Source organism: Trichechus manatus, unplaced genomic scaffold (genome assembly GCF_000243295.1).
Source record: "Trichechus manatus latirostris isolate Lorelei unplaced genomic scaffold, TriManLat1.0 scaffold00078, whole genome shotgun sequence".
NCBI classification, from domain to species: domain Eukaryota; kingdom Metazoa; phylum Chordata; class Mammalia; order Sirenia; family Trichechidae; genus Trichechus; species Trichechus manatus.
The window spans coordinates 10,771,991-10,784,444 of NW_004444014.1; the positions used below are offsets into that span (position 1 = coordinate 10,771,991).

General features: G+C 48.8%; 1 protein-coding gene across 50 annotated transcripts in view; it reads left to right on the forward strand.

Annotated features, from left to right (window-relative positions):
- Window positions 1-345: 345 nt before the first annotated feature.
- CELF4 (CUGBP Elav-like family member 4) overlaps window positions 346-12,454 on the forward strand; it is a 343,629-nt gene continuing 331,520 nt past the window's right edge. For 46 of the 50 annotated variants that reach the window (XM_023735393.1, XM_023735392.1, XM_023735394.1 and 43 more), the window contains exon 1: window positions 415-704. In XM_023735393.1, coding sequence (XP_023591161.1) covers window positions 415-704 — 290 coding nt within the window. Of the gene's footprint in view, window positions 705-12,454 lie in introns of all 50 variants that reach the window. The other 4 variants (XM_004380900.2, XM_004380901.2, XM_004380899.2 and 1 more) reach the window with 2 other exon arrangements.

A 12,454-nucleotide genomic window follows, 5' to 3' on the forward strand; every position in this document is an offset into this window, starting at 1 on the left:
GGAGCCCCCCGTCGCGCCCTCTTGCGGCCCTGCGCCCCTCGCCTCCGTGCGCGCACACTCGCCGCCCCCACCCCCGGTCTGGCTGGGAACTTGAACCGGTCCAGCCTGTTTAAACGGAAAGGACAGAGATCCTGTCTGTTCAATGTAAAAAAAAAATCAGATCAGACCTAGGGAGAGAGAGAGAGAGAGGAGAGGGAGAGAGGGGGGGTGGAGAGGAGAGAGCGCGCGAGCGCGAGCGAGCGAGAGAAGAGAGGAGAAAGAGCAGAGAGAGAGGAGAGCGAGGTGTAGAGAAACCGAGGGGGAGAGAACCCGAGTGTGTGCATGCGTGTGCGTGTGTGAGCGCGAGCGAGCGAGCGAGGGAGAGGAGCGAGAGAGTGCGAGCGAGAAAGAATAAAAGGAAAGAAGATTTTCTCTATGTATATAAAGATGGCCACGTTAGCAAACGGACAGGCTGACAACGCGAGCCTCAGTACCAACGGGCTCGGCAGCAGCCCGGGCAGCGCCGGGCACATGAACGGATTAAGCCACAGTCCGGGGAACCCGTCGACCATTCCCATGAAGGACCACGATGCCATCAAGCTGTTCATTGGGCAGATCCCCCGCAACCTGGATGAGAAGGACCTCAAGCCCCTCTTCGAGGAGTTCGGCAAGATCTATGAGCTCACGGTCCTGAAGGACAGGTTCACAGGCATGCACAAAGGTGAGTGCACCTTTCCCACCCAACTTTGCCGAGGAGAAGGAGCGGGCTGGCGGGCTGGCCGGCCCGCGACAAACGAGCGGGAGACGGCGCGAGAGGGAGCCTCGGGCGGGCGCCGAGGAGGGAGGCGCGCGGGCAGCGGAGCCCAGGGCTGGGGTGCGTGGGGAGCTGCGGGGCAAGGCTGTGTTTTGGGCGAAGAGCTAATAGGAGCGGTGCCGTGGGGAGAGCAGTGGGCGCAGAAGATGAAGGGAAAGAGAGAAAGAGGATCGAGGAGAAACTGAGCTTGGGTTTTGTGGGGAGAGCGACTTGAAACATTGGGATGGGGACGGCTGTACCGGCCGAGCCCGGGACGCTGAGCGGACTGGCTGGCGCTCGGCGGGCCGGGGAGCGAGGGTGCTGTCCATCGCCGTGGTGCTGAAAATACTAATAGGAGATGGTCTCCTCCTCCTCACCTCTGGGCCAGAGCAGCGGGAGCACAGCCCTGTAAAAGGGAGAGAGGTGACAAATTCAAAGGGATATTTTTATTTCGCTATCCATTTAACAGTAAACTCTCCCTGTCGAGCTGTGTGTCTCAATCATCTCGTTGTGGTGATGGGGGGGAGGGAGAAGGGTTGGGAGGATTGTTTGAAGCAAGGAGTGACAAAACCCAAAGCAAGAATTATCAAAGAACCAGCCATCCCCTGGGTGGAGTGGGGATCGGGGCAGCCTGGCTGGTGCACTTCCCAGAAAATCAGGGCTTTGGAAAAGAATCCGTGTGCAAGATATGCATTTGAAGGGTATACCCTAATTTATCCCAAACTCACCATGCAGAGAGCTTTATAGTATATTATTTCTCTCCCTTGAAGCAATCATTGATAGTGAGTGCTTGGGGGAGGGAGAAAACAGAATAACCAAAGAATTAAAACCCAGCAACTTTTTAGGAAAGTGATCATGGGAATTGTCTGCAGCCTGCCTGTTTTCTGCTTGTTTTATTATCTTTAAGGCAGAGCCCCAAACGTGTTCGGTTGTAGAACGTGTGTGGGTGGCTGGTGGGTGACAAAATTAGCCCAGTGCTCTGCTCCTAACAGTAATGTATAGGATGTGCAGCGGGGATTAATCGGTGTTGGAGCTGTGTGGGCAAGTTAAATGCTTTCTGAGAGAGATTGATCGCCAGGCATGGAAGGAGCACTGGGCTAAGGAAGTTATAGGGGATGTGTATGGACGTTCTGTTTTTTTAATAAACAGTAGCGTGGAGAGCTTCCGAAGATGCTGTGTTAGAGCTGCTGGTTTTAAAGATGAAACACACACGCGCGCACACACACACAGTCACACACACACAGAGCAGCCTCATCCTTGGCCACAAATGGGGTATGAACAGAGCTGATCCTCCAACACGTTAGGTGCAGAGCGCGGAGCTGGCTGGCTTTCTAAGCAGCAGCGGTTTTCACTATCACAACCTCCCTCCTTCTCCAGCCCTCCCTTCATCCGAATACCAAACAGAGCTCAAAACTCTTCATAGTTGGAGTCCCAGCGAGCAGTTTGTATTGGCTTTAGCATCTTCCAGCTTGCCTGCTGAGGAGTAAATCTTAAAGTTAATGGCATGTTGATTAACACAAAAACACAACAGAATGGAAATATACTAGGTTTGCTGGGATGGGGTGAGGGTGGGGGCTGTAATGGAGAGAGAAGCAACCTTTATCCAAAATGTCTGTCTGTTCGGAAGAGATATTGGAGAGGTGGAATGAGGAAACAGTCTTCAAAATAATGTGGGTTTTTTTTTTCTTTTTTCCCTCTCCTTCTCAAGTCAACCATATCTTTATAGTTTTTCCCTTTCTAGTCAAGCTCTCTAGAAGCTAGTCAAGGTTTGTATCAAACCTTTGTCATTCTAATATGTCCCCAGTGTTAAAAAACAGTAATAATAAAAATTAAAAGGCATAGGAAGGGAAGTCTTTTGCCCATCTTAGTGATCAGTTCTTATGGTGATTTAAGATTTCAAAGTTAAAAAATCAGAACCCACTAGAGGCAAAAAACAGTTGTGAAGAACTGGGTTTTTTATGGGATCTGGATTAGAACACTCTATTTGTTGCTTTATTTCAAATAAAGATAAACTTGAAAAATATTCCTTGGTTTCTTTTTGCAATCCCTTGCTGATATCATTACTTTGCTTCTGGTGTAATTTGGACTCTCTCATATTATAGCAAAGAGGTAGAATTATTTTTTGCATCAGAAAAGTAGAGAATGTTACGGTGTAGGCATACACACACATGCACGCATATATATACCTGGTAAGAATTCCTAGGAAAGCAAAACTTCATTTTCTAAATAATTCTTCCCATAAACTGGCTTAGTCAGTAACAGGCAGGCCCGTTGGCTCCCGCATGCTGGGTGCCTCGTTGTTGGCAGCTCACCCTTCGGAGCCTAAGCGTATATCTCTCCTATGAAACTTCCGGCCTCTCCATCCCTCTGCTTTTTATAGAGCAAGATTGGGCTACAATGTCTCTAACAGTGCCTGGAAGCTCCCAGAGAGCTGAATAAATGAGACAGTTTCCAAGGTTTGGTTTATTCAGTCCGAGAAGAGTTCAAACTCCTCCTTCAGTGATGCTGCCTGATTTATTAGCTAATCCTGATAAAATAAGCCTCTGGCCACCTTAAAAAATTACTCACTTGCCATTGGTGATTAATTACTTCTAAGTCAAAAAGCATGGTGAGGCTTGAGGAGTGAGGGTTGCATTTGGCTTCTAGATTTTTCCTATTTCTAAATTGACAACATGAGGCTAGGGACAAAAACATGCCTTTGTTAAGCCTGATTTCAGGGTATATTTGTGGCTTTTGGTCTCACTTTCTTGAATTTCTAACTTCTAATGAATCATATTGAGATACAGTTGAGATAAAATTGTACTGGGATAAAACTGGCTTCCAGTGCAAATGGAATACGTAGGTTATTGGTTTAAAAAAAGAAGAGGAAGAAGAAAGGAAGAAAGGAAAGGAAAGGGAAATAAGTAAAAATTAAATGCATGAGATTCCAGGTGGGTTCCATTTGTTGGCCATCTGCCATTTCAGGTAACTAAAATAGGAAGTAGTTCTAAGGGTTAATAGAATACCTGCCATGCGTAGAGTGAACCTTAAAAGGCAATTACTCCAGTCAAATTGGGAGTATGTGGAGGAGGCAGCGGGTGGGTGTTGTGGAGCAAACCCAGCCATATCAGAGAAAGGCTGTTGGGCTGGGGAGGCAGCAAATAGCAACTGTGGACTGGGATAATTAGTGTAAAGGTAAATTCACTCCCAGGAGACTAGAAAGCAATTTTGGGATGGGTCTGGGTGCTGGGCAAGGAGAGAAAGGAAGAAAATAGGCCCCAAATTACAACTTGAAGAAACACCCAAAGAAGATAACCCAGTTAATGCAAAGCCTCCCGGCTAACTCGGAGCCTTCTTGTCTCCCCCATTAGATACACTTGGGGCGAGATTGCTTTTCCAGGCTCCAAGGAGAAAGGCACTGTACTATTGATTCAAGAGGAGAGAGGCGAGCTCCCGGGGTAGCGACAGAAGTGAGCTGAGGGCCAGTGTTGTTCCTTCTAGTAGACTTCCTCTTCCTTGGAGAAGAGAACAGGTCACCCACTAGTCTGATTACTCCCCTTTCTCACTTCTTATTTATTTCTCTTTTCTTCTTTTTATTTCCTGGAAAACAAACAGAGGCAGTGACTGCAGATACACGTACACACATACATGCCCATGCCGGCTAACACACACACACACAGACAGTGGATCGCACATGAGCAAGCCAGCAATCCATTCATAACTTTGGTCTTGTCTAGCAGGATAGGAGGCAGCAAAGACTGAGTTACTGGGAGACATAAAGACTAGTGCTCTCTGGATAGCCATACTGTAATGCATTATCTTTGAAGTCATTTAAGTCCAATGTAAGTGGTATTTAGTATAATATTTATGAATTAATGTAATCTAAACATACAGCTTTCCCCAAAGGTTTAAACAGCCTTTACTACTGGCGTGTGCTTGTTCCTGGAGCCTGTGATGCATTTTAATCTAAACAGCCAAGTACACATCACATTCCTGCTTGTTATCCAGTCAGAACAGACCTGCACCTGGATAACCACTCTGCATTGAGATTTTCCCTGCTACACAGAGGAAATTTTACTCTACCGGCAGCCTGGGGGGCACCCGACCCAGGAGCCGCAGCTGCAGGGACTTTAGCCCCTCATACTTACACACCACATTCAGAAGGAGAGCAGGGATGGAGTAATGAAACCTTTTGTGGAATTAGCCCCAGAGAGTGTATCATTTCAAAATCTACTCACCACCAGATGCACAACCTCACATTTCAGCGGTACCTGGATAGTAAATGCCAGAAGCCCCTTGGTTTGGGTGCAACTGCGAAAAAGGGTTACGCTTATATTTTGGTGATTTGCCACCATCTTCATAAAGTCGTGCCTTATATTTGCGTTTAGGATGTAACAATTCGCAGAACATTGAGTTTCCACCACTTGACTTTAGCCAAGATGGCTCATTGTGGCTTTTTTTTCCTGTAGATAGGTGAATTAAAGCTGGTGAGGCTCTATCTGTTTTCAAGCGAGTCTAAGAGACGGCGAAGCCAGGGTACCAGCTTGCGCATCAGCTCAATTAAGATGAACTTTTAAAAAAAATTACTTAGAAAAATAAAAATTCAGTTCTGTCCAGGCAAAGAAGGTGGTAGAATGACTGAGTACACACCTATAGTTTTTAGAAGAAAGATTTGCCTTGTGAGAAAGGGATTAGAAAAATGGGATAGCCGTGTAATAAGAAAACAAGAAAAATATTTTTTAAAAAAATATGTTTCACCAAGGAAAATGAGCAGTAGCAATTATTACAAAACCAAACTAATGCAAAGCAACAGCCACCAAAACACAAGCAAACAAAAAAATCCCCAAATTCCACACTCTAAATGTTTAATATTTAAGAGCAAGGAAAAAAGGATTGGAAAAGTGTTGCTTTATTTAAGAGATTGGCAGTTATTTGCTGCTTGTGCATGATTTCATTTCTCTTTTAAACAGACTTCCTCAGAATCAACACACGTAGATTAACATGCACACGTGCACACAAGCATCCGTGTGCAAGCATGACTAAGCACATCCCACGCATGTGCGAGCCACGGCTGGCCTCGATTTCACTGCAATTCAACAGGGAAACGTTGACGCTCTTCCCCCCCCCACCCCCCCTTAGCTTTAAAGGGAATTCTAGATTGGGCTGAAAGAACCCCCTCGGCATACTTTCACTCTCTTCATCACCTGCTTCAGTTGGCTGAATGTTTGTGGCTTCTCAAACACAAAACAAAATTTCAAGAAGAGAGAACAGTTTTTCTTGAGTGAAGTCTTAGTGTGGAAACATCCCAAAGGAAAACCATTACAAAAATGTGTGCCGTAGATACACCTCCCACCAGGCAGACTGTAAAGTTCTCGGAGTTCTCTCAAAGAGCTGGTTTCCAGGGGCATTCCTGATGCCCAGTGATCTCCCCACACTCCAGCAACTTGAGCGTGGCTATCACCATCATTGTATCAGCATCAGCCACCTCGTTATTATAGATTATACAGGGGAAGGGAGAGGGGCTTCTGAGTGATGCCTGGGAAGATACCCAAGACACCACCTTCTTGATTGAGAAAAGAACTTGTCTCACTTGCCCTAGTTGGGTTTGGGGAAAACACTGCATAGCTCACACCATGTCATCAGAAAATGGTCAGGTTCCAAACTGACACAGAAGAGATCTCAGCTGAAGAGGATTTGGAGTGGACGGACATGCTAAAGAGGAGAGAGAGATGCAACCGAAAATGAGGCCCACCATCATAGACGGGGAAAAACAACTGAAAGTTAGGGGGCCAAAATGCCAGCTGGATGCTGGGAGCACTGAGTGATCGTGGCTGAAACTGCAGTGGCCCCTGAACTTGGAAGGGAAATCCCATGTGACATGCAGAGAGAATAGCTAAAGGGTGTGAAAACCTACGTGTGTCTGTGGGTCCCAGAGGGTTGAGGGAGGGAAGATGTTGCAGCCTTTGTGGGTGAGGATGTGAATGTGTGGGTGAACTTGCATGTATGTGTGTCGGCAGGGCAGAGAATCACAAATGCAAGTGGCATGGAGGTGATGCCAGGGGAGATTTCATCTTGCAAGACTATATGCAGGATCTGGGAGAGGGTGATGGCGAAAAGGAGACAATCTGGGAAGGATGACGCTGATCTTCTTATTACATACATGCTCCACCTCGGGACTCGTGGATTGAATTTGTCAATGATCCTACTTCCAGCGTGGAGGCGTGCTCTGGTTTAGCTGCCCCATATCCCCACCCCCACAGGTCCAGGATTGAGGAACGGTTTGTCATCACTTCCCGCCCTCACCCTTTGAAGATCTGACTACTTCTACTTATCCATTGACTCATTTTAGAAATGACCTTCCATCCAGAATCTGAGGGTTCCGCCTGGCTCTCTGCAGAGACAATTCCCTCTACTGCATTCCATACCCCACCAGCTGTCCCTTGGCATCCCAGCCCTACTTTCCTCCTGTAGTTTTCACACACACACACACACACACACACACACACACACACACACACAGCTCAGTCAAGCCGGGCCCTCCCAGCAGCGCACTGCATTTTCCCTAAACCTAAGCAGGGTGTGGCAGGGACCAGACTGCCGTCCATTTGGGCTATCTATAACAAGAGGAGCACAGTCACCCCTTTGCTTCTGCCTTTTCTGCAGACCTTGAAACACATAGCACGTCCAAGAATCACAGAAGGCATCTAGTCCTGCCCAGATAGCCTCGCGGAGGGAAACAGAGACCCCAGCTTCGCTGTAGCCCTTGTATCATCATCCTTCCTCTTTCTCTTTTCCTTATTCTCCTTACCATTTAAGATACCCACCCAAACCCCAAAGTGGAGCTTGAAGAGGGAGACAATTATTCCACTTGAGACTGCAGGGGTGCAGTTAAAGGTGCCAGGGCAGAAAGACAACGTTAAGTGTGGGAAAGGCGTCAGACGAATTTCCAGAGTTGATGTGCTTGCCCTAGGGCTTCCTCCATCTCCATCCACCAAGTTCCTTGGGACCCCGTTGCGGGTATAAAGCCAGAGTCCCAGCCCTGCCCAGAGAAGCCCAGGAGCTGACAAGGGTAAACGCCCATACTTCAGAGTCCTGCCAAGAGTAGAAGGAGGTGTTTTAGGGACCTATGTTTGCAAGGGTTCTCCGCTTCCACTTGCTCCAGGTTCTGCTTCTCTTATCCTGCCTTGTATCTCCCTCCAGCATGGGCTGGCTGCGGCTCTCAAATGGAGCGATTCCCAGCAGCTCAACTCAGCTCAGGAACAAATCCTACGTGGCCATCTGCAAGATGTAAATAAATGGGTGTCCTCATGGACACAGATGTAGTTCTGGTTCTGTGAAAACAGAATAGCCAAAAGTATTGATCAAAGCTCAGGAAAAAAAATTGATAATGAGCTGGCCTCCAACAAGAGTTTAATTGACAGAGACTTCTGAAGGCCGGCTCTGGATGGTGCATAAACTGACCGTGATGTTACTTTATTGCAATAGACTCTGCTTTAATTAATTATCACCTTTGTTAAGAGCGGCTACAGGTCAAAGGTTTCAAGATACTTAACAGATCTTACTAACAAAGCCCCGATGCATTAGGCTATGCCACAGCTCGCCACGCCACCGAGGCAGGCAAGCTTCCCGTTTTCTTCCCTCTTAGCTGTTGACTTCCTTCTCTTTGTTAAAGACAAACAGTTTTTGCTGCACCGAGGCTCTGTCCTAGGTTGGGGATTTCGAGGGGTGTTGTCCATCCAGGGCAGGGGGCTGCTATACTGCAGCTGATTTCTAAAATTACACAACTGAGACTAAGTTCACCTTCAAATCTATCCGACAGAAATGGGGAGTGTTGATAGAAGAAAAAAAGAGTTAAAGAAAATGCAAAAGGAGTGAGTGAGTGCATTCGTGTGTGTGTGTGTGTGTGTGTGTGTGTGTGTGTGTGTGTGTGTGTACACAAGCAACTATGCGCACATCCACATAAATATTATGGGACCGATACATTTCACATCCACTGCCCACACCTCTTAACTTCTCCCTCTTGTCTCTTGAGCACCTGTGCTACTGTCGTATTTCACTCTGAGAAATACTCGCAGCTGAAGCGTGCATAGATGACGCTGTATCAAACCAAGCCATTGTTTGGATTCGGTTGTGGAGTCTGGGCACCCATTGAAGGATGGGCCTCGCCTGGGGTAGGTGGTGCCTAAAGAATCCACTGCTTGCAACATGACAGGAGCCTTACTCTCCAGAGGCCCCCAAACCTACAAACTGACAGGTGACTTACTTGAAAGCAACCCTTGGAGTCGTTCTAGGCGTATTTGAATGCCATACGTGGCTGTTTGTTCATTATTCTAATTTAATGATGCAGTCACACCTAATTAATCCATGTCTGCTTTATTCATACACTACGTCTGAGGATCCAAAAGATCTTTCTAGCTAGTCAGCTTCCCTTTACTGGGGTGGGTGAGGGGGCACCCCTGACAAGTGAGCATAGCTGGACCCAAACAGGACAGATCACTGTAGACCAGGTTGACAGAGGCAGTGTCCTGTGTCTGTCACTGACACCACTGTAGGTAGGAATGATAGCAGCCACCTGGATATGAGGCAATGAGGTCTATATGCCTATGCACATGTGCATGTGCACACACACACACATTCACACACACTCACACACAGCGTGCATTCCACCACGAAACTACACAAGCCCATTCCCTTCTAACTGGCAGTGGGCCCCACTTCACTGTCCACTGTGTAATAAACAAGACCTTGAGGTGTGCGGAGCATCTGTACGACTGGGAGTTTTGATGCAGAAGGCTGATAGGCTAAGTTGAGTCGACCTGCCCTCTCTGGCCTTAGTTTGGCTGCTGTTGTGTGCCGTCGAATCGATTCCAACTCATAACGACCCTATATGACAAGAGTGGAACTGCCCCATAGAGTTTGCTAGGCTGTAATCTTTATGGAAGCAGAGCACGAGGTCTTTTCTCCTGTGAAGCTGCTGGTATGTTTGAACTGCTGACCTTTCAGTTAGCAGCCAAGAGCTTAACCATTGCGCCACCAGGGCTCCTTCTTAGGAAGGCAGAACCGGACTAATTGCTGCCACTGCCCAGATAAACTGAGGCTGGGAGCAGCATGCCCCAAAGTCAAGCCTGCAGCCTGGCCTTCAATGCACCTCCCCGTGGCTGGTACTGGCCAGACTGCTTGCCGTGAGCTCTGTCTCCTGCCTGGCAGGTAAATTGAGAGAATGAGGCATCAACCTAATAATATCCTTATAAAGCCAAGCCTCCTCGCGTAAGTCCTGGGAGAGGAGAGGCATCCAAAGATCAAACACTACATCACAGTGTATTTGTAGGAACTCTCTGATTCTGCTACCTCCCTATAATGCTCTAATTGACTATTTGATCAGCTCTAAAAGGGCCAGTGTTTAAGACAGACTCACACACTCATACACACACACTCACATATACATGTATGTGTACACGCTTGTGTACCCACACACACCCACTCACCACACAAGCACATGCACACAGACATTCTTTTGCACACACACTACTTCATCCAACAAGGGTAGGTTTTCACAGGAGATGCTTGCAAGTGAGTGAAAAGCACACACCTAAGATTGTGCATGCCCTTCCAGTAATGGGCTTATCAATACTTCTTAAAGAAATGTGACAGCCAGCCTAGAGTGATTCAGTTGTGTGGACAAAGGTCAGCATATAGATATCCATTATTAATAATATCAATATCTTGGTTGACCAGTATAACCAGAAACTGTATCATGTCACTGCTGATGGGTGAGGCTGAGAGAAGGACTAAGCAGCAATAGCAGGAAATTATGTCCATGTAAAATTAATCATATTGACTGGTTCTAAGAATATACGGAGAGGTGAGGATGTCAGGAGTGCTTGCCGTGGTGGGAGAGGGGGAACCTTGCTCCCAGGGGGTTCATGGTCTTGAACTCCTGGAAGAAGACCAGGGGGAGTGGAGGTGTCCCTGGGTGACTGGTAAGAACACATTCCCCTCATCTGGCCTCTGCTTTCCAGTGGGGTGAGACAGAGGAGAGGTGTTCTCTGAACAGGAAAAGAAAGAAACAGGATCCCTTAGCCATTATCCATCAAACGTATCCATATCTTTCTGTTAAATCAATACTTGGCTTGGTCTCACCAGATGAGGCACTGGGAGTATCCCTGCACCCACTGTGTGAAAAGGTCCAACTCATAGGGGGTGAGAGGAACTCCAAGCAACAGCCCCAGTTAAGTGATGGGATCCTGGCCCTGAGAAATGCCAGTGTGGGCATTGCAGCTTGGCGGGTCCCAGGAAAGGTTCCCAATCAAATCAGCCACTGTGATTGCGCTCTTGGGGGCCAGCAGAGCCAAGGGTTTAAGGTCCTGCCCCAACAGCATTGCTGATGGGGGGAATGTTCCTGACTGCATCCTCCCCCGTCAGAAAGCCATTTCTCACTAAGGCTCCCCTCCAGTCACAGAGGATGAGAAGGAAAGGGAAGGCCCAGCTTCCTTGACCTTGGAATTCCACTTGGGAGGGCCCCTGACTCTTCCCTCCCTCCCCTTCAGAGACCTGGCTGTGGATGTTTCTGGCTTCTTGGCAGCCCTGGGTAACACATGGGAGGGTGCTCTGTGGAAGGAGTGGAAAGGGCAGCACCCCACTGTCTGGGGGCCCCTGGGAGAGGGAGCTGGAGGAGGACAGGCAGAGGAGGCATCTCCAGTGACAGCCAAAGGACCCTTTTGGGGCCTTCCTTCTCTCCTTTCCCAGAGCCTGTCCTCAAAGCAGCTGGGAGGGAACCAGCCTTAGAGCCCAAGCCCCATAGTGGGGGTGATGATGGGCGATGGGGTAGCGGCTGCTAACAAGCTGGGGCAATGCTTTTGATTGTAAAGACGGGCCAAGAAATGATGCCTGTGACTGGGAGGGAAGAACTGGGCCCCTTGGGGTTGGTGCTCTGCTTCCTATAAGGGAGTGTTCAGCCACCAGCAGACAGGCAGCTTCCAATTCTCCCCAGTCCTCCGTCCACCCATATGGGATGCCAAAGGGTGAGCAGATCCCTGGCCTCACACAGGCTCCTGCCTGAGAGCTCACACCCAGGCTAGGGGCCAACAGGTGGGAAAGGACCTCGGATGCTCCCTCCCCATTTCTCCAGGCCCAGCTTTCCCACCCAAGCGACAGCCCCCAATGCCATCCCTACAGTTCCCAGATCTCCACACTTTCTGCCAACATGGACCAGGGGGCCTCAGCCACAGAAGGTGGGTGGCGTGGGTGGATCCTGGCGCCAGAAGTCGGAAGTACCCCGGGTCTAACAAGCTTTAGGGGGACCAGCAGAGACCTAGAAGCTAGGCCACTCCTTAGGGCCTTTCCCTTCCTTGGGGAAGAGCCCCCAAACTGCGTGTGTGGGGGCGGGGTCTCCTCTCTCCTCCGGAGGCCGCCTGCCCTCTGACGGTGAGAGGGGGAACTTTCCGCAAGCGCTGTCGGCCTGGCCCTTGAAACTGAATCTGCGGGCTGTCGCATTTCCGGTTTTCCCGGCCCTACCCCAAGAGCTGACCGACAAATCCCCTCCCGCACCCTACTCCTTCCCGAGGTGAGGGTAGTCCGCGCCTTTTGCTCCTCTGATGCTGGGAGCCCTTGGAAGCCCTATAGGTGGGCGAAGCGGGACCCTGAGCTGTTCCCTCCTCCATAAGCCGTTCAGGCCTGTGCCCTGGGAACCAGCAAAACGGGCGG